Source organism: Schistocerca americana, chromosome X (genome assembly GCF_021461395.2).
Source record: "Schistocerca americana isolate TAMUIC-IGC-003095 chromosome X, iqSchAmer2.1, whole genome shotgun sequence".
In the NCBI taxonomy this organism is placed as follows: Eukaryota; Metazoa; Arthropoda; class Insecta; order Orthoptera; family Acrididae; genus Schistocerca; species Schistocerca americana.
In genome coordinates, this window is record NC_060130.1 from 968063218 (window position 1) to 968088142 (window position 24925).

The 24925-nt window shown below is 39.3% G+C and overlaps 1 protein-coding gene across 2 annotated transcripts in view; it reads right to left on the reverse strand.

Moving 5' to 3' along the window:
* The window catches only part of LOC124555714 (vinculin), a 298529-nt gene that overhangs the window by 118836 nt on the left and 154768 nt on the right, over positions 1-24925 (reverse strand). For both annotated transcript variants that reach the window (XM_047129722.1, XM_047129721.1), the window contains exon 12: positions 2335-2512. In XM_047129722.1, coding sequence (XP_046985678.1) covers positions 2335-2512 — 178 coding nt within the window. The remainder of the gene's footprint in view (positions 1-2334; positions 2513-24925) is intronic.

Here is a 24925-nt window from a genome sequence, read left to right on the forward strand (position 1 = left end):
TATCCAGATAACCCGGACAGTGTAACACTGTGCCAAGATGTGCTGGCCGTGCACCAAGGCATGTTTAGCCACAGGGTGATCCTCATTACCAACAAACACTGTCTGCCTGTGTCCATTAATGCGAATGGACAGTTTGTTGCTGGTCATTCCCACCTAGAAAGCTTTACAGTGTAGGCAGGTCAGTTGGTAAATCACGTGGGTGCTTTCACACGTGGCTCTGCCTTTGATCATGTACACCTTCCGGGTTACAGGACTGGAGTAGGTGGTGGTGGGAGGGTGCATGGGACAGGTTTTACACCACGGGCAGTTACAAGGGTAGGAGCCAGAGGGTAGGGAAGGTGGTTTGGGGATTTCGTAGGGATGAACTAAGAGGTTACAAAGGTTAGGTGGACGGCGGAAAGAAGGGAAGGGATTCTAGCTGCCACCCATTCCACTTTAAATGGTACCTTCCCTACAGCCTAGTTCTTCGTGGCAAACGAATCTGGTCCAGTCCGGAATCCCTGAACCATTACACCAACAACCTGAAAACAGCTTTCGCATCCCGCAACTACCCTCCCGACCTGGTACAGAAGCAAATAACCAGAGCCACTTCCTCATCCCCTCAAACCCAGAACCTCCCACAGAAGAACCACGAAAGTGCCCCACTTGTGACAGGATACTTTCCGGGACCGGATCAGACTCTGAATGTGGCTCTCCAGCAGGGATACGACTTCCTCAAATCCTGCCCTGAAATGAGATCCATCCTTCATGAAATCCTCCCCACTGCACCAAGAGTATCTTTCCGCCGTCCACCTAACCTTTGTAACCTCTTAGTTCATCCCTACGAAATCCCCAAACCACCTTCCCTACCCTCTGGCTCCTACCCTTGTAACCGACCGCGGTGTAAAACCTGTCCCATGCACCCTCCCACCACCACCTACTCCAGTCCTGTAACCCGGAAGGTGTACACGATCAAAGGCAGAGCCACGTGTGAAAGCACCCACGTGATTTACCAACTGACCTGCCTACACTGTAAAGCTTTCTAGGTGGGAATGACCAGCAACAAACTGTCCATTCGCATTAATGGACACAGGCAGACAGTGTTTGTTGGTAATGAGGATCACCCTGTGGCTAAACATGCCTTGGTGCACGGCCAGCACATCTTGGCACAGTGTTACACTGTCCGGATTATCTGGATACTTCCCACTAACACCAACCTGTCAGAACTCCGGAGATGGGAACTTGCCCTTCAGTATATCCTCTCTTCTCGTTATCCGCCAATCCTCAACCTCCGCTAATTTCAAGTTGCCGCCGCTCATACCTCACCCGTCTTTCAACAACATCTTTGCCTCTGTACTTCCGCCTCGACTGACATCTCTGCCCAAACTCTTTGCCGTTACAAATGTCTGCTTGTGTCTGTGTATGTGCGGATGGATATGTGTGTGTGTGTGTGTGTGTGTGTGTGTGTGTGTGTGTGCGAGTCTATACCTGTCCTTTTTTCCCCCTAAGGTAAGTCTTTCCACTCCCGGGATTGGAATGACTCCTTACCCTCTCCATTAAAACCCACATCCTTTCGTCTTTCCCTCTCCTTCCCTCTTTCCTGATGAAGCAACTGTTGGTTGCGAAAGCTTGAATTTTGTGTGTATGCGTGTGTTTGTTCGTGTGTCTATCGACCTGCCAGCGCTTTTGTTTGGTAAGTCACATCATCTTTGTTTTTAGATAGAACTTAAGTATAATTAACATAACAGACTATATTTTCAATACATGTCATTCATATTGGGCTCTTCAAGCATGGAACCGGACATGCCAACAAAATCAAATAATTTGTTGATTATAACACAAGGCAGAAGTCCAACAGAGCACTCACAAATCTGTTTCTACTTCTAATCAAACTACTGGGAGTAGTTACTTGCAAACTATAAATTAAGAAATAGTAAACCCCGCTAAATTTTTTGTGAAAACTAAAATATAATACGAATCATTATTTTTAATATTATTATGTAGATTACCCATTCAGACAAATAAAACACCTCATTCTTGCTCAATTGATGTACAACATGGAAAGCCTTTTCTGAATACATTATATGACCATTATACAGAGTGTGTATGTTTGTTTTCTTTCTAGCTATGAAGATTTCACCACCTGCTTTATAACAATCTCACTGGTCCAGCATTTAATGTTCTTTGATTCCTACCTCATACCAAATGTGAAAATTGGCAGTTTTATCTCTGCTATTGACAGACTGGGTCTTCATAATGAAACAAATTCAGTTACAATGTACTGGGGGTGTAACTATGTAACTCCTTCTTCTAGAACAGTTACTATTTTAAAAATAAATTTAGGGTTACACTCACCAGACATCTTGATAAAGTCAGCAGAATCAGTAGCTTCATCACATAGAGCTCGTACTCGTTGAATGCTATCAGAATATTGGGAAACTAAATTTTCAAAGTGTTCATCAGCAGCTTTGCTCTCTGGATAGCTTTTACGAATACGGCCAGCATTGATCAGCTGAGGAGTCAAGCTTTCCACCTACGAATCAACATGCCACAATTAATGAAAGTAATAATGATGCAGTAGTTATTCAACTCCGCATTGACTGATGTAATATGATGCATTATTTAGACAAATTAATTTGCTTCATTTTAATGTGTATTCATTACTCAGAAAACAGACACTTGCATGTAAACAATTTAAATTAGCTCAGTTAACAGACTCTCCACCACAAAATGCCTCTATTTTCTGTTAATCACAAGCGATAACAAATATGGCAATGAACCATATTTACAACACTAATAAATTTAAATACTAAATTTCTCAATGGTGCAAGTAAGATTTGTGTCTGCATTTGTACACTACTATAATATAGAGAATCATGACAGATGTGCTGAGAAAATCTGATGGCAATCAATACCTTTATTCCAAAAAATGGCAACTGATAGGAATAGTCACAAATCTCCAAGTACTGAAGAGTGTCTCAGAAACAATCTCAGTTTAAAAAAGTCTACACTGCGAACAACAAATCAGTTGTGTTTGGTATGCATTCTAGCTATTAAATATTTAGACCTGCATAACTAAGTTGTCAAAACCACCCTGTGCTCCACTGCTGGAATATTGTGGAGACAGAAAAAAAAAAAAAAAAAAAAAAAAAAAACAAACAAACAAACAAAAAGAACAACTTTGCAGCAGTAACAGTAAAGCCATTATCGACTTTCTTTATAGCACTAATGATTGCTATTATACCAAAGCGTCAACCAGATCTGGCTATCATGACTACACAGAACAACTCACAAATGATTCCCACACAGGGGCTAGTAACAACTAATGCAGGCAAATGTATGTAGAGTCAAGTTCAGGCAAATAGTTCATCACACTCTGCACAAAATTATATCAGAGATTTGCTCTAATACAGAAACAACATTAAGGCTGCAACTATTTATATGAAACTTCCTGGCAGATTAAAACTGTGTGCTGGACTGAGACTCGAACTTGGAACCTTTGCCTTTTGCGGGCAAGTGCTCTAGGTGTTCACAGGAGAACTTCTGTAAAGTTTGGAAAGTAGGAGACGAGGTACTGGCAGAAATAAAAGCTGTGAGGATAGAGTGCGAGTCACGCTTGGGTAGCTCAGATGGTAGAGCACTTGCCCATGAAAGGCAAAGGTCCCGAGTTCGAGTCTTGGTCAAGCACACAGTTTTAATCTGCCAGGAAGTTTCATATCAGTGCACACTCCGCTGCAGAGTGAAAAATCTCATTCTGGAACTATTTATATAATTAAACACTCTCTCTCTCTCTCTGTCTCTCACACACACACACACACACACACACACACACACACACACACACACGTGCGAGCACAAATAGCAACTGTTGCATCATAGCTGCATAGTAACACACAGAACATCAAAATCCAATTGAAATTATGGTCCTGTGGTAATGCAGCCAGTGATAAAAATTTTAGTTTCCAGACACTTATTAGTGACATGAGAACTAAATAGGACAACAAAAAAATAAATGCCAAAATGGTGATTTATATTTTCAAATATTTCATCATAACAGAAAATTATGTCATGTCGCCACCATTCCAGCCAGTGCAAAGACGAATGATGCAGATTTTAGCAAAAGTGTGCCCAGAAAGTAGCTGAAACAATGAAACTGAACCAAGCTACAGTAGGTATTATGAAGTTTTATACTGAGTTCATAAGTAAACAAATCAGCTCCTGAATTTGGCACAGTTCAGCTGCAGAAATAACTGTTCCCACTGATAGAAACTGTGTGTACAGATATCACCTACATACGGTGAAGTATGCAGAACAGACTTACAGAATTATCACCCTGTGCTGTCTCCACAATGCATCTGTAAACACAAGAGTCTATAAATAACATATAATTCCAATAGTGAGTCACTATTTAATATCATTCAGTATTATTATAATTTTAAATAAGATTGAATAATTTAATATTATTCAATATTATTTAATTACCCTCAACTGTAATCTATTAATAAACATTACGGATTCCAATAACATAACAAGATCCAGTTCCCATTTGCTACTGAATGTTGTAATCCACATAAATCAGACATTCAACTGTGTGTAAGATATATTCAGTTATGATTTCCATTAGCACAATGACAAGAAAAGAGCAAACATGATGTCTGGAATAGAATACTGTTAACATTGTAAGCTGCCCCAAGTGGGAGACATGCTTTGCTGGTGCTCCACAAACTTCTGGATTTTCCTTTGTGTGAAACACTGTGAGCCAGTCGGAATCAATCTGAAATTCTGGATTCTCATATTTTACAGCTTGTGTGGTTTTCTTAGAATCTTTCGTGACTGTTTCAAGACTCATGTGTATCGTGATATATTGTGTATTTTTGAAAATTTGTGAGTGCTGCGCAAAATTTCTATTATATTCTGAATTATAAAATAAATTTCCGCCATTTAGAAACTTTTGGTAATAGTATACTCATTTGAAAATACCTGTTGCCTAATTTCATTGTGTATTTACATGATAAAAGATATATTTCTCATTGTAAATTTTGGCAGCAACAGCTTGTCAGAAAATCATTTCCCTCTTATTGTAGAGCAAGTACTTACGTGTTTACTGCAATATTTACACTTTTTTTTTTCCTACTCACTGATCTGTTTCTTTTGTGTCAGTGTCTAAGCTATTATGATCACAGTGTGAAATTAGCTATTATATTTTCACTCTCTGTGTTGCAATATTCTGTTCTGTAATCATTTTTCAGCTGTTTCAGATCTTCTTACTTTCTGTCTTGCTAAGCAAAATCTGAAGAGAAATTCTGCCTTATACAAGACACCATCTCACGTAATATGGAATCTCCCTCCAACTGTTCCATTTTAGAAATTAATACTGTTAACATTTTTTTGTACATTAGCACTTTTCTCAACATTTTTACATGAGTTTGTTAGTAAGCACAATATGATGATGACGATAGTAAATACAGAGAGACTCAGCTACATGGTTATTAGCCCCTCGATCATTTCTTAGTATCTGAAGATATGAGACATGTTTCTATCCTTCTCTTTGTTTAATAGTAATAAAACCATCATAGGTTATGTACTAGGTACATGAATTCAAATGCAACCCAGTCAGTAGTGTAAAGTAATAGTAACGATTTTATTAACTCAAAAATGAAGTTATATACAGTACACATAAGCAAAAATAGTTGCCAAAGCTGTTGGCACATTTATACCATTGCGACACTAGCCAGTCGATTCCATCCTTGAAGAAGGGAGCAGGCTGCTGTCAGATCCAGGCCTGGACCTTGTCACACACTTCGTCGTCCATTGCGACTCGATGTCTGTGAATAGCTTGTTTTAGTGGTCCATGCTCATTCTGCGGTTTTTCAAGACTAAAGCATTCACTTCCACAACCATTTCCAGTGTGATGACACGATGAGCCTGTCTAGGACGAGCATTGTCTTCCAGTGACTCGCGCCCCCAAAGGAATCGTTTGCGCCATTCCAAAACATTTGAACAACTCAGACTGTACTCACCGTACACAGCCATTGTCTGTCAACACATTTCACGGCCTCCAACTCCTTCCATAGCCAAAAATCAAATCACTCCTCGTTATTCCTGCTTACTCACCTGCATGTTCGGTAGTGGACAGTAACTTGTGTGACCACCTTTTCTTCAGCATGAAACCACACTGCTGTTATGCAACATCAAACGGTGTGCACGCGTCAGTCTCTCTACTAATAGATAGCATCACTATACCCGCAGTTGCATGGTGCCACCTTATGTGTAAGGCAAAGGTAGACACACTGACCAGGTTTCATTTGAATGAACCTCATAGTTTACAAATTCAACTGTCAAAGTGCAAAACTGAGATAACTGCATAAAAGTTAAAATGGCAACCTCATATATGTAGTCAGTACTGTAGGTTCAGATATAGAAATAGGGATATTTTGACATCCACGGCACAGTGAGATATGAAGAACTGATACAGTGGTGCTTGGGGCTAAATCGACAACAAGACGTTTCACCTCCACCTCATAAACTTACATGTACCAGTGCTGTCTTTAAATCTTGCTGCAGTATCCACATAATTCTAGGAAACATAGCACAAGTTTATACTCATTTCATAAATCACTAGCCACTCTGATATGTGGTGTATTAGGTCCATTTGATGTTGCAGGTAATCATACCATCAATGTTTCTCTACACATCCACCACAATGATTCTTCTTGTAGTAGTAGCGATTCATTAGTTATTTTGGTATGTTCAATTCTGAGAGGGCATAAGGCAATACCTTCCCTTCTTGAGCTTTGTAGTGAAGTCTGCCAAGACCTCGGTGGTGTGTGTGTGTGTGTGTGTGTGTGTGTGTGTGTGATGGGCTCTGGATTATTAGAATGTGTACTATCTTTCAATTTGTCTTCCCACTGCTTTAGGGTATGGCACTGAATGTGTGACCTTAAACCAGCACTTACAATAGCTAATTTGAATGTTTTCACCTCCATTGTTCTTTGGCTAGTTCGTAAACCAGCTCATTACACTGAATGCAGATGGGAACTTCGTTTCCACAGGAAAACTGTGGATATTCCGGCTGAGGGCATACAGTTGGTCATGGATGACAGAGACCAATGGATGTTCTGTACAGCACTTGTCCATTGTTTACGAAGCACACAAAGAGTTGCTGCATATTATGAAATTATGTCATGGGAAAGTTATCATGTTTTGTAGTGCTCTATGGATGGCCATAAATACTGCATTCTTTTGGTATATAACATCATTCTTGATTCCAGTTGTGTACGCATTGTATTTACCAGATCAAAAGAGAGGTTTTTTCCGAAAAGTTATCACTCAAAAAACATACAGTCATCTTATATTTGGAAATTAAATCGCTGCTGTTGAGATCAACATTTTTATGCTGTTTTGTTGTGTATATAGGGGCAGTTTTATATTACAGATGAATCTTTGGCTACTGAGGCTACACACAGATGTATTTTGAAGAATTTGGAAGAGCAAGGCTCAGCAAACAATACTCGCATTCCAATAGGCTCGAGATTCCCTGATACGCCGAAGCGCTTGATACAGTATCAACATTCCTCGAGCAGTCAGGTGGCTGACTCGTGTGACACTATTGTAAGAGATATGCGAGAAACTGTGAACTAGCCACTACAACCATCTACTGCTTTAATTAAAATTTGACAATTTTATGAAATACAGTAGAAATAGCATTAAATTCTACCACATTACAAACTTTTGTTGTATTTGAACAGGTTTGTAATAAACCTTCTCATTCACATATGGTACTGTATACAAACATTAATGCGGTTTTTTAAGTAAAGGCAACATTCAAAAATGGAGATGTTGTCTTACAGCGCAAGAGCTGTCACAGAGATAATACCAATAGATATCAATAAATGACAGGATGAGCGAAAATTTGAGAATGGGACTGAATCCTTACTGGGATCTTTTATTTATGTATTAGTTGGTGTGGTTACACATAACCTTCAAACTAGAAGATATTGCAGTGTTTTACAGTCGCTCAAGCACAGAACTATGGAAGGGATGGACAGTGAATAAACATCAGCTTGGCTGAGAACTAGGGTGATTGTGGGGAGGGGAATGATGAGAGAGCAGCAAATTTCATGATTCTGCCAACCATGGGAATCTATACCACGTACTTTGGCTTTTTATAAACATATACCATGTTTAAACTGCAGTTTGCCTGAATCCATTTGTAGTCGGAATCAAACTGACTTCAAAACTGGACAAATACTCAAGAATAGTATTCATTTCTGCAGGAGATGGTAAAAGTCTAGATAGGGGACAGAGGTATACTTAAGCGTTTCGTGCTGCAATGTTGTCGACATTCGCCGTGATGTACGACGGGAATGAAAGGGGGTGTGTTACCTGGTTCTACACAGCCAATGAGAGAGTGGCAGGCAGGTAATATGTTTGGAAACAAGAAACATTGTAACATTCTCACATCAGTACATGAGCAAAATCCGGTATGCATTCACGAGGTAGGGGGAACCTAGCTGGGTTCTCAGATTCCACCATAATAACAACCTCAGAAATTGCAACATATTCGGAAGAAACAGCCAAATATTTGTAACAACATAGGGATATAAATTTCACAGCTGTATTATTATTATTATTATTATTATTATTAACAATAGTAATACCACAGACTACAGGGTTAGGAAGGAAAAATGGTAGAAAACAAAAGAGCAACTATCAACGACCGAACACAACCCTTTCGTATTTGTTGTTTTAACAGAATGGAGTCATGATGTTCTTCTCATGATAGAACTTCTTGCAGGCATCAAAAGTAATCAAACTGTGTGAGATCAGAGATACAGATTGACGAAGCTGTTACAACGTACACACATAGCTCCGGGCAGTTGTTTGCTGCTGAAGATGATTATGTCCTGCTGCCAGCAACAGATGAGTTCCAGTAGTCAACTGAGACACACAGTAAAACTGTGAAGATTTGTCGATTACAAAAATCTGCTGAGGTTAAAGAAATCAACTTGCCAGCGATGATCATAAGCATTGTAGGCAGTCCAGGAGAACTTTGGATCACTAACTGTCACGAGCAGCCACAAACCACCCCTAAATGTACGTGTGTTGGGGCATCTGAACCAGTCCATGAAGGGCAGCTTAGTGTCACCGAAGAATCATGCTCTATTACCACTACAGACAACACAGGGAAAGTCAGTTAAACTTCAAACTGCCAATAGGATATGGCCGGCATGTTTTTGTATTTAAGAAGTTTAATCTCTTTTTTTTTGTAAGTGTACAACCAGGCACTCAGTGGCACAATAGTTGCTCGTTGGTTGGTTTGAACACAAGTGACCATTAGATTCAGCATTGTTAGCCTTTCAGTCCAGCTCCTACTGTCACCTGTGACATCACCAGGGCAGCAAGTTACGTATTTAGCTTTTTCTGTGTTCTCATAGTAGTACATATTGCTTTAATTTCATGAGTTTTTTTTTGTACTTAAGAGGTTTAATCTTGCATTTTGTAAGTGTACAGTCAAGCAATCTGTAGCTCAATTGTCATTTCTACTGAACAGCCAGCTACACAGTTTATTAAGGTATCAGTGTCCATTGGTCGTACTTGGATATCTAGGTATCTCTTAGTTTTTGTAGTTTACTTCTTCAGTTTGTCTTGCTAGGATGTGTGCATGCTGTATGCAGATGAAAGAGGAGCTGCAATCATTTAGTTCCAGATGATGGAGATAGAGGAATTATGTGCAAAGTTTACACAGATTGTAATCATACTCTGGAAAAGTAAAGGGTGACAATTACTGAACTATATGAAAGAAATTGTCATAACTTCTGAACAGTTTGTGTTAGGGCATTCAAACTGCATGGTTGGCTGCAAGGCATGATGGGAATTAGTATGGTTTGGTTTAGCAATGAAGCGCACTGTCATTTGGATGGGTTCGTCAATAAGCAAAACTGCCGCATTTGGGGGATTGAGAATCCGTATTTCACGATTGAGCAGTCTCTTCGCCCTCAATGGGTGACTGTGTGATGTGCAATGTTCAGTCATAGGATAATTGGTGTGATATTCCTTGATGGCATGGAGACCTTCGAATAGTACACGAAGGTTTCGGAAGATGATTTCATCCCCATTATCCAAAGCGACCCTGATTTAGACAAGATGAGGTTCATGCAAGATGAAGCTTGACCCCATCGAAGCAGGAGAGTGTTTGGTGTCCTGGAGAAGTACTCTGGGGACCGCAATCTGACTCAGGGGTACCCAGAGCCCACTGGCATGGGCCTTGATTGGCAACCATATGATCCAGATCTGAATGCATGTGACTATTTTTTGTGGGGCTATATTAAAGACAAGGTGTACAGCAATAACCCCAAAACCATTGCTGAGCTGAAAACATCCATTCAGAAGGTCATCAACAGGACTGATGTTCCGACACTTCAGCGGGTCATGCAGTACTTCGCTATTGATCTGCGTCACATCATTGCCAATGATGGTAGGCAAATTGATCATCTCAAAACCTAAACCCTAATATTTGTAGTGACATTTACATGTTGAATAAAGTGTGTGCATGCTGTAGTTTGTAATTAATTTACTTTTTTCATATAGTTCAATAATTGTCACCCTGTAAGTGTGTAGTTAGTGGATTAAGGATGGAAAAGACCCACTGTGGTTAAACAATGGAATTCAGAAAATGTTAAGGAAGCAAAGGCTGCTGCACACACTGGGATTTTGAGCTGACTGCAGAATGATCTTGCTGCTGCCATCATACATTTCACATAAGGACTATAAAGATAAGATAAAAGACACCAGGATTCATACAGAGTGATGTAGACAGTTGTTTTTCCCTCGTTCTATCTGCGAGTGGAACAAAAAAGGAAATGATTAGTAGTGGTTCAGGGTACACTTCGCTACACACTGTACAGTAGCTTGCACAGTATGCTGTAAATGTAGATGTAAATGACTGTGGAACAATGCTGGCCATTCTGCAATGTAATAGCCACTCTGCATCCATGTTTGGATACTTTCAAATGAAATTTGGAGAAAAATCAGACAAAGTGGCATATGATAAAACACCATATCAATGCTGGGGACCATCCACCCATTAGCCAGGGCTCATACAAGAGAGCCACTGGCTGAATGATGGATAATCCATGAGGAAGTGGAAAAGATTCTGCAAGATGGCATGATTGAACATTCAGTGAGTCTTTGTACTTCATTGGTGGTCCTTTTGAAGAAGAAGGCTGGCACACGGCAGTTCTGTGTCAGCTACTACTGACTGAACAAAAAATGAAGAAAGACATCAATCTATTGTTGCACACTGATGGATACCTCGGACTGCTTGAAAGGATCGAATTATTTTTCACCTATGGAAATGCAGACAGGCTACTTGCAAATCAAGCCTGACAGGGTCAACTGGGAAAAAGACTGCTTTCATTTGACCTTGACAGCCTCTATGAGTTCAAAGTTCTGCTGTCTGGATTATTTAATGCAACAGCCACTTTCAAATGTACAATGGAGAACCTGCTTCGACACTTTATGCGGATGATGTGTTTTTATTATCAGGCTGACTTCGTTGTTTTTTTTTTTTTAATACATATGAAGAACACAAAAACTGGGCACCAACCATGCAGAAGTGTGTTTATATGGCAGATCTCCACCTGATTCCGAAAAAGTGCCTCTTCCTCACCAAAGAGAGAAAAATCCCCAAGGCACCTAGTGAATGGTGAATATGACGAGCTGTGGGGCACTGTCTTTATATGTCTATATGTAGTGTCATTCATTATGGGACATTTTTCATTATTGGAAAAAAAAAGAAAGAAAGGATTATTTTTTCGAACATAATTAGGGGGAAAAATCAATATGTTAAGGGGTTAAACTGCTGCTCTGCCAGTACAAACTCAACCACCAGCAGTCGTCTGTTAATATTTACAATTTCTGAATGTTTTTGAAACATATTATGTTTGCAATTTTTGTATGTTCTTCAATATACTATGTCTGTATAAATATCACCATTCTAGAATATTTGATGCTTGTGTAAATAGCTGCTTTTTCTGTCCAGGAACTCATTTCTGTTCTGTCTGTACAGTTGTGTCAGTAATAAATGTGCTTTGATTTCTAAGTGTTGTACTTCATTGACGACCCTGCCTTTGGATTTGGACTTGATTGTGGTTTCAATGTGACAATATATTGTACAACCAAAAACTGTGTCCACAAGAAGTGATCCACAACACTACTGCGCAATATGATAGCTGCTCATCTATTTTAGAATCTTAGCACATATTCTGAGCTCAAAGATAATGTGTTATCTCAAACACAGTAATGACAATAGCCAGAAAGGTTTACAAATACATCAAACATATAAACCTCAAATTAGTTGTTTTATAGTTAGGACTATCTATTTTAATTGAGTACCACAACAATGCCTGCACAAGAAAATGAGGACAAATTGAAAAGTAGCATACAACAATATTAGTCACAATACTATTGTTGTTAGGAAATATAGCGATGGCAAAGGTGTAGTAGCAGTATCACTTAACAGGTGTTATGAAGCTGAGCACCCACTGTATTTGCTGTAACAGTGTGTGTAATGAACAAAGATGGCAGTGTGTCTTACAATCCTCCTCATGTGAGGTGAGGTCTAGTTCATGTGGATTTCATACTGGAATGTTTGGAGTGCACGGGGAAAGAGTACAAAGACAGTAGCAAAAGATGGTGCATGATTTTTGCTATGGACAGTACCACTCTCATCAATGACACACAGTTCTATGAAACAGGAAGGTGCACAATAATATTGCTGTCTGAGGCCTTGGACAGGTGATTGTGAAATGTCATACAAGTTGCCCGCAAATTGTGACCAAAAGATTTCATACCATACAGTGCAAAATGTTCTGTATTTACGATCTTCGAAAGGGTACATTGTGTACCATCATCACCACCACTCCTATTTGATCTAGGAATGATGCACAGGAATAATATTTATAGATAATCTCTGTAAAAACTCTAATGTATCTGATATTATAGGGGTTCCAGACCAACGAAAAGTACTCACAAACTGAAGAATAAAGATTTTGTGAACTACCTCTTCTGTGGATGAAATACATTTCCTCAGGATTCTTCCAACAAATCTCATTGTGGCTGGAAGTGGCAACAATATAATGATGTAACAGAAATGTTGATATTTTGTAGAAATACTATCAATATTACATTGTCAATATATCGACAATAACAATACCTTTCATTAATACGTCAGGCTATGAACACACTTTTCACACATCTTGTCAAATAAACTGAACAAAATTGAAAAACCTTGGTGAATATTTCATGTAAATTTCCATATCATACCATAGTATTAGGTACATGTTTCAGCTTACCTGCTATAGACTGGGAAACCCAAGTGATTAGGGCCAGTGATAGGACAGGGATTTGTGTGCAATTGTTCTAAACTCCTTATCAGAAAATTACTATAAGCATTTAATCAGAGAGCAGGCTGGTGTAGGTAACATTTTAGAGCTGCTGATGACAAACAGACCTGAACATTTTGACTCGGTTAGTGCAGAATAGGGAATCAGTTACAGCTTCACTGAATACAGCCATAAATAAGAATATAAAGAAAGTTTGGAAGATCTTTCTGCTTAGCAAGAGCGACAAGAAACAGATTTCAGCATGAAAATTTCATCTCCTGAACTAGCAATGTTGAGTATCAATGGCCTAAGTTCAAGAGCATTGTACAATACGTTTTAGACAGATATGTGCTGAGTAAAATTGTGAGAGAAAGAAAAGACCACCACGGTTCGACAGTCATGTTATAAATCTTCTATGAAAACAAACAGAGTTTCACTGCAAAGTTAAATGTAGCCAAAGTCTCAAAGACAAATAAAAATGAAACGAAGCAAAAAATGAAAGTCACGTGTGAAGCTTCAATGAATTCAAAAGCAAAATTCTGTCTACCAACTCGACAGACAATCCTATCAGTTTTGGTGTGATGTTAAATCAATAACAGGTCCAAGCCTTCTGTCTGGACATTCTGTGACCACACTCAGACTGAAACAGAAGATGACACAGAAATGGGCGAAATGTTAAATGTCTTTTTCCAAGACTGTTTCACAGAGGCAGCCCTGTAGCCAGGTGACTAAAGTGAGTTTTGGTGTTCTCTTACAGATAAGTCATTTTAGGTTATAAAACTTTGAACATAGCTGCTAAGGTTCAGTGACCGTGTCAGAATTATATTAGAACAAATAAGCCCTCGGTCACAAATATTAAGTCAAAATTGACAAGGTTTCGACGATACTATGAGCGTCGTCTTCAGAATTAAACTAAATATTCTAAAACATAATAGGTACACAAGACATTAATAAACTAAAGTGTGTACTGTCTGGAAGGAGATGCAATACTTACAAGTCACATTCTAAAAAAAATCTAAGCTGGAAAGACTGAATGTGACTTGTAAGTACTGCATCTCTTTCCAGTCAGTACACACTTTAGTTTATTAATGTCTTATATACCTATTATGTTTTAGAATAGTTTGTTTAATTCTGAAGACGACGCTCATAGTATCATCGAAACCTGGTCAATTTTGACTTATTATTTGTGACTGAGGGCTTATTTGTTCTAATATCATTTTAGATTATAAAAACATATAGTTTAGTACTGACTATGTGGTAAATAGGTGTATTAGTGTGCCTTTTAAATGTATCATTAAAGGTTTCATTTTTCTTTACGTAATATATCAGAAAACGCGAAAAGATCGTACAGTCATATTTTCTGTTTACGTTTTGCCGCAGCAAATCTATAGAATTTCGTTTAGTTGTTCCTTGCTCTCTCCAGCAATATAACTGTAGCGTGCCTCTTCATTAATTTACTCACACTTTCGGAAAGTAGTTTAAAATTTAAGTTGTTGTTTCAGAAACTTTGCACTGTTATTTTTGTTTACACGCAGTTGCGTATAGGCCAAATTTGTGGAACCATATTTTTGTGTTTATCTGTAATTTAACTGACTTATTCTTAATAAACTATTACGTTTATCATGAGTGAAAAGTGCTTCACTTGCCGTAGAATTGTTAGGTTGGGGCTTTCGTGTGATGGATGCTAATTTTTTCCATGTGGGTGACTGTAGTGGCATGGGAATAGGAGAAGTAAATGAGACTCATCAGTGGTTTTGTAGGATATGTAGTAGAGATAGGAAGATACTAGAACAGGAGGGGAAAATGGCTGCCCTTCAGGCTGAGTTGGACAAGGTCAGGGGAGATCTTGACAGGTTAAGGAGGGAGAAGGGTAAAGAGAGGTGGAAGTGGCAACAGGCAACAGGAGGAACAGGCCTAGAACTTTGACAGCTTCACAGTGAATGTGGAAAATAGATTTGACCTGTTGCTTCAGTTAGAAGCTGGTGAACCTCAAGCAGTTGCAGGCGTAGACAGGGCACAACAAATTTTCAGCAGCAAATTGAAAAGTAAGAATGTAGAGAAATCAGTAAAGAGAAAGAAAATGTTGTTGTTAGGTAGTTCTCATGGAAGAGGTGTTGGCCAACTTTTGCAGGATGAACTAGGATCAGAATACTAGATCACCAATTTTTTTAAACCTAGTGCTTGTCTGGAGCAGGTGACAGAGGATTTAGGATCACTTTGCAAGGATTTCACTAAGGAAGACACCGTGATTATAGTGGGCGGGGCAGGCAATAGTATTGACAGAGATCCTGGGTACAGTATACAGTGTGACCTGGTAAAGATTGCATCAGCATCAAAGCATACTAGTGTTGAGTATGCATCGAAGCATACTAGTGTTGAGTTTGTATCTGTTCTTGGGCGCCATGACTGACCTCATTTGAACTCTTCTGTCAAGAGAATTAATTTGGAGTTGGAACAGCTGCTTATGTCAGGTGCAGGGTCACACATTGGTGTGGTTCCTGTTGATTCTCTCAATAGGTGGGATTATACTAGGCATAGCCTTCACCTCAACAGGAATGGGAAGGGTAAACTGGCTGATAAAATAGCAGGAAAGTTAAAGGGGGGAGGCACTGTCATGAGCGATAAAATACCAGTGGTTATAAGGTTCAGAAAAGACCCTTTTTTAGGGTAGGGAGGACAGAAAGAAACCAAATTTTAAGAGAGGTTAGGACTGAGACAAGACTTCAGTTTGAGAAAGAAACCAAAAAACATAATTCTAGCTTATCACATCAGCATAAACAGCTATTGGTTAAGAATTTTCAACAGTCAGCAGATATTTCAACTCTACCCAATTTTAACTCAGTCAATGTGAAAAGTCAGCTATCTTTATTGCATCAAAATATTCGAGGAGTGAGAAATGAAATTAATGAATTAATTATCTGCATAGATGAATTAGAGTCATCAAACCCAGCTGACATAATTTGCCTTTCTGAACATCATGAGACCACTGGTATAGAACTTTTAAGTGTTACAGGGTTTAGGTTAGCATCTCACTTTCGTAGAGCACAAATGTAGAAAGGAGTTGCCGCATTCATCAGGAACTGTCATAAATTTAGGAACATGGACATTCATAAATTTTGCCTAGAACAGCATATGGAAGCATGTGCAACAGAAGCAGAATTTTACAAAAAATCCCTCATAATATTAAGTGTATATCGAACACCTGCAGGTAACTTTAATCTGTTCATAAACCACCTTGAAGCTGTACCGGCCCATTTAACAACCAAAAACAAAGAAATAGTGGTTGCTGGTGATTTCAATGTAGATTTCCTTAAAGACTCTCCCAATAAGAACTTATTTGAGTTAGTAACACTATCATTCAATTTAATTCACACTGTAAAGTTCCCTACTAGGGTAGCCAATTGCTCACAAACAGCCATTGATAATATCTTTATTAAAAAGTCCAATGAACAAAATTATATTACAAAACCAATAGTCAATGGCCTCTCAGACTATGACATGCAGTTCCTTCTGTTAAATGTTGATACTGAACAGGATATAAAATCTGTTAAGTCTGAGATTAAGAGGGTAATCAAATAAGCCAAAAATTGATTATTTTAGGACACTTCTCCGAGACATTCACTGGAGTGATGTTTACAGTGCTCATGACATGAATGAAAAATATAACACTTTTGCTAACCAAGGTTTTAGCAAAGTCTACAAAGAAGCCATGGATTACTCAAGGAATAGGAGTATCTTGTAAAACAAAAAGAAAACTTTATCTGTCAATCCGAAACAGTTCTGATGTTTATGCTATAGCACATTACAAGAAATACTGCAACATATTAAAGACTGTAATATGGGCATCAAAGCAAATATATCACAAGAAAAAGATAGTCATATCATATAGCAAAATAAAGACAATATGGGATATAGTTAAGGAGGAGAGCGGTAGAACCAGATATGAAAAGGGACAAATAACATTAAGAGTAAATGATACATTGGTGACAGATGTGTGTAGTGTTGCAGAACTTTTTAACAAACATTTTATAACTGTTACTGAAAAGATGAGGTTGTCAAGTTCTGTAGATGCTGCTATGGAATACCTCAGACCAGACATTTCAAGTAACTTCCATAATATGAATTTGACCCTCACTACCCCAGCAGAAATGATGTCCATCATAAAATCTTCAAAATAAAAAACATCTAGTGGGTATGATGAAATATCAACAAAGTTAATTAAAGAGTGTGATTCTGAGTTAAGTAACACATTAAGCTATCTGTGTTACCAGTCATTTATCAGTGGAATATTTCCTGAACGGTTGAAATATGCTGAAGTTAAGCCACTGTTTAAGAAGGGAGAGTCACTTCTGCATCACTGACTTACAGACAAGACATTGAGGTATTAACCATTCAAACTCAGCAGTATGTGTACAAACCCCCAGAATCAGATTTTGTCTTTACTGAGCCTGGCAATTTCAGTTACCAAGACTTCAATTTTGTATTGGGTGATTTCAATTGTCAGAGCACTACATGGGGCTATAAAGAAACTAACAGCAGTGGAGTGGAACTAGAGACCTGGACTGAGGTACACGATCTACTGCTCATACATGACCCAAAACTGCCAAGCTCCTTTAATAGTGGCAGATGGAAGAAAGGGTACAATCCCGATAACATCTTTGTTAGCAAGAAACTCGCTGCCCAATGTGGAAAACTGATTGGGGAGCCAATTCCCCATACGCAGCATCGGCCCATAATTTGCACAGTCAATGCAGTTGTTAAGCCTGAACAAGTTCCTTTCAAAAGAAGGTTCAATTTTAAAAAGGCCAATTGGAAGAAATTTAGAGAGCTCATTGATGTAGAAATAACAAAAATCCCTCACAACCTGAGATGTACAACTCTTTTGTCAAACTCATTCAGAAGGTGTCTAGGAAAAAAATACCGTGAGGATGCAGAACACAGTATATTATGGGACTGTCTGAGGATGCAAAGCCACTACTGGAAAGATACCAGAAGCTCTTTGATAACGACCCATTTGATGATGAGACACTTCTAGCAGTCGATGAACTCATGTCAGTCATAGCTGAGAACCGCAAAGCCAAATGGTGTGACCTCGTGGAGAACCAGGACATGAAAGTGAACAGTAGGTGGGCTTGGAAACTGTTAAAGAACCTTAATGGTCACGCCACGAAGTGAAATGATAAATTTACTAATGTCACGGCAGACCAAGTCGCCACTACACTCCTTATGAATGGCAAAATCCACGGCAGAAAGTACCAGGAACCATTAGCACATGATCCAGCAGAGGAAAATCATCACCTCAAGGCACCATTTACAATGTCAGAACTTACTGCAGCCATTTCCAGCTTGAAGATTAACAGGGCTCCTGGTATTGATGAACTTATAGTAGAGCAAATTAAAAACTTTGGCAGTAATACCCTACAGTGACAGCTAGATTTGATAAACGCATGTGTAGAAAGGCTCCATATTCCACAGATGTGGAGGAAGGCCCGAGTGGTTGCATTCTGAAACCAGGAAAGGACTCTGATGATCCAAAAAACTTCTGATCTGTGTCTCTTTTATGCCACTGTTTTAAGATCTTGGAACGCCTGACGCTAAGTTGCATAGAAAGCGTCTTGGAACAACAGATCATCCCAAGGCAGGCAGGTTTCTGAACAGGCCAATCATGCTGCGGTCAAGTCCTGAACCTGACCCAACATATCGAGGATGGGTTTGAGAGGAAAGAGATCATGGGAGTGGCATTCATAGACCTTTCAGCTGCATATGATACTGTAAACCATTGGAGGCTCCTTAGGAAAGTATATAATGTGACAAGACGTCACTGATAGGTACTTTCCTGCATAATAGGAGATTTCTCATCTGTCTCCAGGGCAAGAAGAGCAGGTGGAGAAATCAGAGGAATGGCCAACCTCAGCTCTCAGCTCTGTATAATATATACACAGATAACCAACCAGTGCCAAACATCATGCGCCAATTTATGTACGCCGATGACACTGCAGTTGCAGCCCAACTTTATGGATGTAGAGGAGAAATTAACCAGTACCTTGGAAGCTCTCTCCAAGTATTATGAGGCAAACCACCTAAGGCCGAACCCTTCCAAGATGCAGGTCTGAGCATTCCATTTAAAGAACAGGGCGGCAAATCGTGAATTAAATGTAATATGGAGAGGTGAACGTCTCGAGCATTGTAAAATGCCCAAATATCTAGGTGTCACGTTGGATCACACACTGACCTATAAACATCATTGTAATGCCACAAGGGAAAAAGTCTCAACTAGAAACATCATCAGGAAACTAACCAGCGAATCCTGGGGTGCTAACCCAAAAGTCCTGAGAACTTCAGCCCTTGCACTCAGTGTGTCAGCCGTGGAATACGCCACTCCAGTATGGTCTGCATCAACACACGCGAGAAAAGTTGATGTCGTGGTGAATGAAATGACACGGGTTGTTACCGGATGCTTGAGGCCAACCCCAGTGCACAAGATGTACTTAATCATGGGGATCGCACCGCCCAACATACGACGTGACATCGCTGCCGAAGCTGAAAAAACCAAGCAAGAAAAGGACATGCGTCATCCTTTATATGGACACCAGCCTGCTGACTAATGGCTTTGTTTGAGGAAGAGTTTCCTGTCACGTACCCGAGTCCTGGAAGGGTCAGCTGCAGAGAATCGTTTGAAAAGGTGGGAAATCGACCTGAGAAACCCCCATAAAGATGTAAAAGAAGAACTGGCGCCTGGTGGAGACCTACCATACAGTCTGGAGAACCCTAAACCATATGAGGGTAGAAGTGCGAAAGTGCAAGACAAACCTGCAGCAATGGGGTTTCCTAAAAGAGAATGAGAACACACACTGTCTGTGTGGTTCTGTCCAGGATCCTCAACACCTGCTTATCTGTCCATATTTGGACCAGCCCTGCACAATGAATGACTTATGGTAGGCGAATGACAAGGCCATATTGGCTGCTGATTTTTGGAAGTCTGAAGTCTAGTTCCAGACACAGAAAGTAAGTAAGTAAGTAGAAGGGAGATAAAGAAATAGCATCAAATTTCTGTCGCATGTCAGTTTCGCCAGCATTCTCAAAAATTTTAGAAAAAGTAATGTACAATCGGCTTTATAACCATCTTATCTCAAATAACATACTGTCAAAGTCACAGTTCGGATATCTAAAGGGTTCTGATATTCAGAAGGCTATCTACATTTACAGTGAAAATGTGCTTAATTCATTAGACAAAAAATTGCAGGCAACTGGAATATTTTGTGATCTGTCAAAGGCGTTTAACTGTGTAAATCACAATATCCTTTTAAGTAAATTAGAATATTATAGTGTAACCGGAAATGCTGCAAAATGGTTCAAATCTTATATCTCTGGTAGGAAACAAAGAGTGTTATTAGGCATCATCCAACTGGGAACTAATTACATGTGGGGTCCCACAAAGTTCCATTTTAGGGCCCTTACTTTTTCTTGTGTATATCAATGACCTTTCATCAGTAACATTACCAGATGCCAAGTTCGTTTTGTTTGCCGATGATACAAACATTGCAATAAATGGCAAATCAAGTGTAGTCTTAGAAATATCGGCTAATAAAATATCTGTGGACATTAATCACTGGTTCCTAGCCAATTCTTTGTCACTAAACTTTTAAAAAACACACTACATGCAGTTCAGAACTTGTAAGGGGTGTCCCACGAGTATATGCCTAACATACAATGACAAGCAGATAGAAGAAGTGGACAGTGTTAAATTCTTGGGATTACAGCTTGATAATAAATTCAACTGGGAGGAGTACACCACAGAACTGCTGAAGTGTCTTAGCAAATCTCTATTTGCAATGTGAATTGTGTCAGTCATAGGGAATATAAAAATGAAAAAGTTGGCATATTATGATTACTTTCATTCCATAATGTCATATGGGATTATTTTTTGGGGTAATTCATCAAGCCAAGCTAAAGTTTTCTGGGCACAAAAATGTGCAGTAAGAGTTATATGTGGTGTGAACTCAAGAACATCCTGCAGAAGCCTGTTTAGGGAACTAGAGATACTAACTACTGCTTCACAATATATTTATTCCTTAAAGAAATTTGTCATTAAAAATATATCACTTTTTCAAACCAACAGCTCAATTCATGGAATCAACACTAGAAATAAGAATTATCTTCACAAGGATTTAAAGTCACTTACTCTTGTACAAAAAAGTTTGCATTATTCAGTAAAACACATTTTCAATAGCTTGCCAGCAGCCATAAAAAGCTTAACAAACCAGTGAAATTCAGTTTAAGAGAAGCCTAAAGGATTTATTGGTGGCCAACTCCTTCCACTCCATTGATGAATTTCTCAGTAGAACCAACTGATTTGTATATATATATACACAATATAACTTCTGCACAATTTCCATGCAGTAATGTGTTCATTGTAAAGTGTGAAATAATGATATGGTTATAATAGAGGGAAACATTCCATGTAGGAAAAATATATCTAAAAACAAAGATGGTGTGACTTACCAAATGAAAGTGCTGGCAGGTCGACAGACACACAAACAAACACAAACATACACACAAAATTCAAGCTTTCGCAACAAATTGTTGCCTCATCAGGAAAGAGGGAAGGAGAGGGAAAGACGGAAGGATGTGGGTTTTAAGGGAGAGGGTAAGGAGTCATTCCAATCCCGGGAGCGGAAAGACTTACCTTAGGGGGAAAAAAGGACGGGTATACACTCGCGCACACACACGCACACATATCCATCCACACATATACAGACACAAGCAGACATATTTAAAGACAAAGAGTTTGGGCAGAGATGTCAGTCGAGGCAGAAGAGGCAGACTGACATCTCTGCCCAAACTCTTTGTCTTTAAATATGTCTGCTTGTGTCTGTATATGTGTGGATGGATATGTGTGCGTGTGTGTGCGCAAGTGTATACCCGTCCTTTTTTCCCCCTAAGGTAAGTCTTTCCGCTCCCGGGATTGGAATGACTCCTTACCCTCTCCCTTAAAACCCACATCCTTTCGTCTTTCCCTCTCCTTCCCTCTTTCCTGATGAGGCAACAGTTTGTTGCGAAAGCTTGAATTTTGTGTGTATGTTTGTGTGTCTGTCGACCTGCCAGCACTTTCATTTGGTAAGTCACACCATCTTTGTTTTTAGATATATAAGTGTGAAATAAGTATTATAGTAGTTCTATTACATGTTTATTACCTTATAAATAAAAAAAACTTTTTTTACTTTAAATTCAGTGCATTAGTGTTTGTAAAGTGATTCTTTTGTATAGTGTTCATTTAAAAAAATGATGATCATTCCACTTGGGACATGTGGAATGGTACATTAGCTTATTTATTTGAGTTGTAAATATTTGTCATGTATTATTGTTTTTCTGACGTGTTCTACATCCTGGAGGACCTCCTTACTATGGATCAATTGGAATGAAAGTAAATCTAATCTAATCTAATCTAATCAGAGGGAGATCACTCTGTAGTACATCCTTTATATCATTGCACAGGTGACAAAATGGCTGGTATCGAAATAAGTGAACGGACTAGTAAAGCAAATTGAATCACTTAACAGAGGAAAGGCCACTGGATCTGATGGGACACCAATTTGATTCTATGCAGAGTATGTGAAAGAACTTGACCCTCTTCTAGTAGCAGTGTACCACGGGGCTCTAGAAGAGTGAAGCATTCCTAATGACTGAGCACAGATCATTCATGTTTATAGAATAATTATCGAACAGACACACAATACTATACACTAAGGCGACAAAAGTCGTGGGATAGTGGTATACACACATACAGATGGTGGTAGTATTGCATACACAAGGTATAAATGGGCAGTGCATTGGCAGATTTGTCGTTTGTGCTCAGGTGATTCACGTGAACAGGTTTCCAATGTGATTATGCCTGCACAGTGCAAATTAAAAGACTTTGAATGTGGAATGATATTTAGAGCTAGATGAATGGGACATTCCACTTTGGAAATTGTTCGCGAATTCAATATTCTGCAATTCACAGTGTCCAGAGTGTACCGAGAATACTGAATTTCAGGAATTACCTTGCACCACAGACAACACAGTGGCCAACAGCCTTCACTTAATGACCACAAGAGTAGTGGCATTTGCATAGAGCAAGCAACAGTGTCAAATAACCACGTAAATCAATGTGGAATGTACGTCGAACATATCTGTTAGGATGATGTGGTGAAATTTGAAGTTAAGGGGCTATGGAAGCAGACAACCGATACGAGTGCCTTTGTTGACAGCATGAAATTGCCTGCAGCACCTCTCCTGGGCTTGTGACTACATCAGTTGGACACTAGACGACTGGAGAACAGTGGCCCAGTCAGATGAGTCCCCATTTCAGTTGGTAAGAGCTGATGGTCGGAAGCAGACCCCATGAAGCCATGGACCCAGATAGTCAATAAGGTACTGAGCAAACTGGTGGTGGATCCGTAATGGTGTGGGCTGTATTTACATGGAGTGGACTGGATCCTCTGTTCGAACTGATCCAAACATTGACTGGAAATGGTTATATATTCAGCTACTTGGAGACCATTTGCAGCTATTCATAAATTTCATGTTCTCAAACTACAATGGAATTTTTATGGATGACAATGTGTCATGTCACCAGGCCACAATTGTTCGTGACTGGTTTGAAGAGCATTCTGGTCAATTCAAGTGAATGATTCGGCCACCCAGATTATCCAACATGAATCCCATCAAACATTTATGGTACATAATCAAGAGGTCAGTTCGTGTACAAAATCCTACATCAGCAATACTTTTTCATGTATTGACGTCCATAGAGACAGCATGGCTCAATATTTCTGCAGAAGGCTTCCAATGACTTTTTGAGTCCATGCCATACTGAGTTGTTGCACTACACTGAGCAAAAGGAGGTCCCATACAATATTAGGAGGCATCTCAGACTTTTGTCACCTCAGTGTAGACTCATATTTATTATGTTGGCCTGTTGTAGAATTTTGGAACATGTTTTGCACTTGTGTAATATGACATTTCTGGAGACTGAAAATCTCCCCTGCAGGAATCAACATGGGAAACGACAAAAACAATCCTGTGAAACTCCGAAAGCAGCAGATACTGGCGCCCAGGTGGATGCCGTGTTCCTTGACTTCTGTAAGCCTTCTATACGTGTCCATATCCACACTGCCGTCTATTGAAAAAAAAAATTTGAGTGTACAAAATATCAGACCAATTGTGTGACTAGACTGAAGAGTTTCTAGCAAACAGAACACTGCATGTCATTCTGAATGGAGAGAAGTCTTCAGAAGTAAAAGGAACTTTGGTCAAACCCTGAGGGAGTGCCACTCATTTGACAATCAGCAGCTGTATGAATTATTATTCAGAAATTATTTGTTGAATGTACATTTCATTATGTCAGCTGCAATGTGTATAGATCTATTAACCAACTGCGACATAAACAAATTTATGCTGGACTGGGACTCAAACTTCCGATTCCTGAGCGGTCGCCTTTACCATTTGACTATCCGTGCATGCCCCCCTGCCCGATCCAAATCTCAAAATGTCCTTGTCCACTTAGACCTAATTCAGGC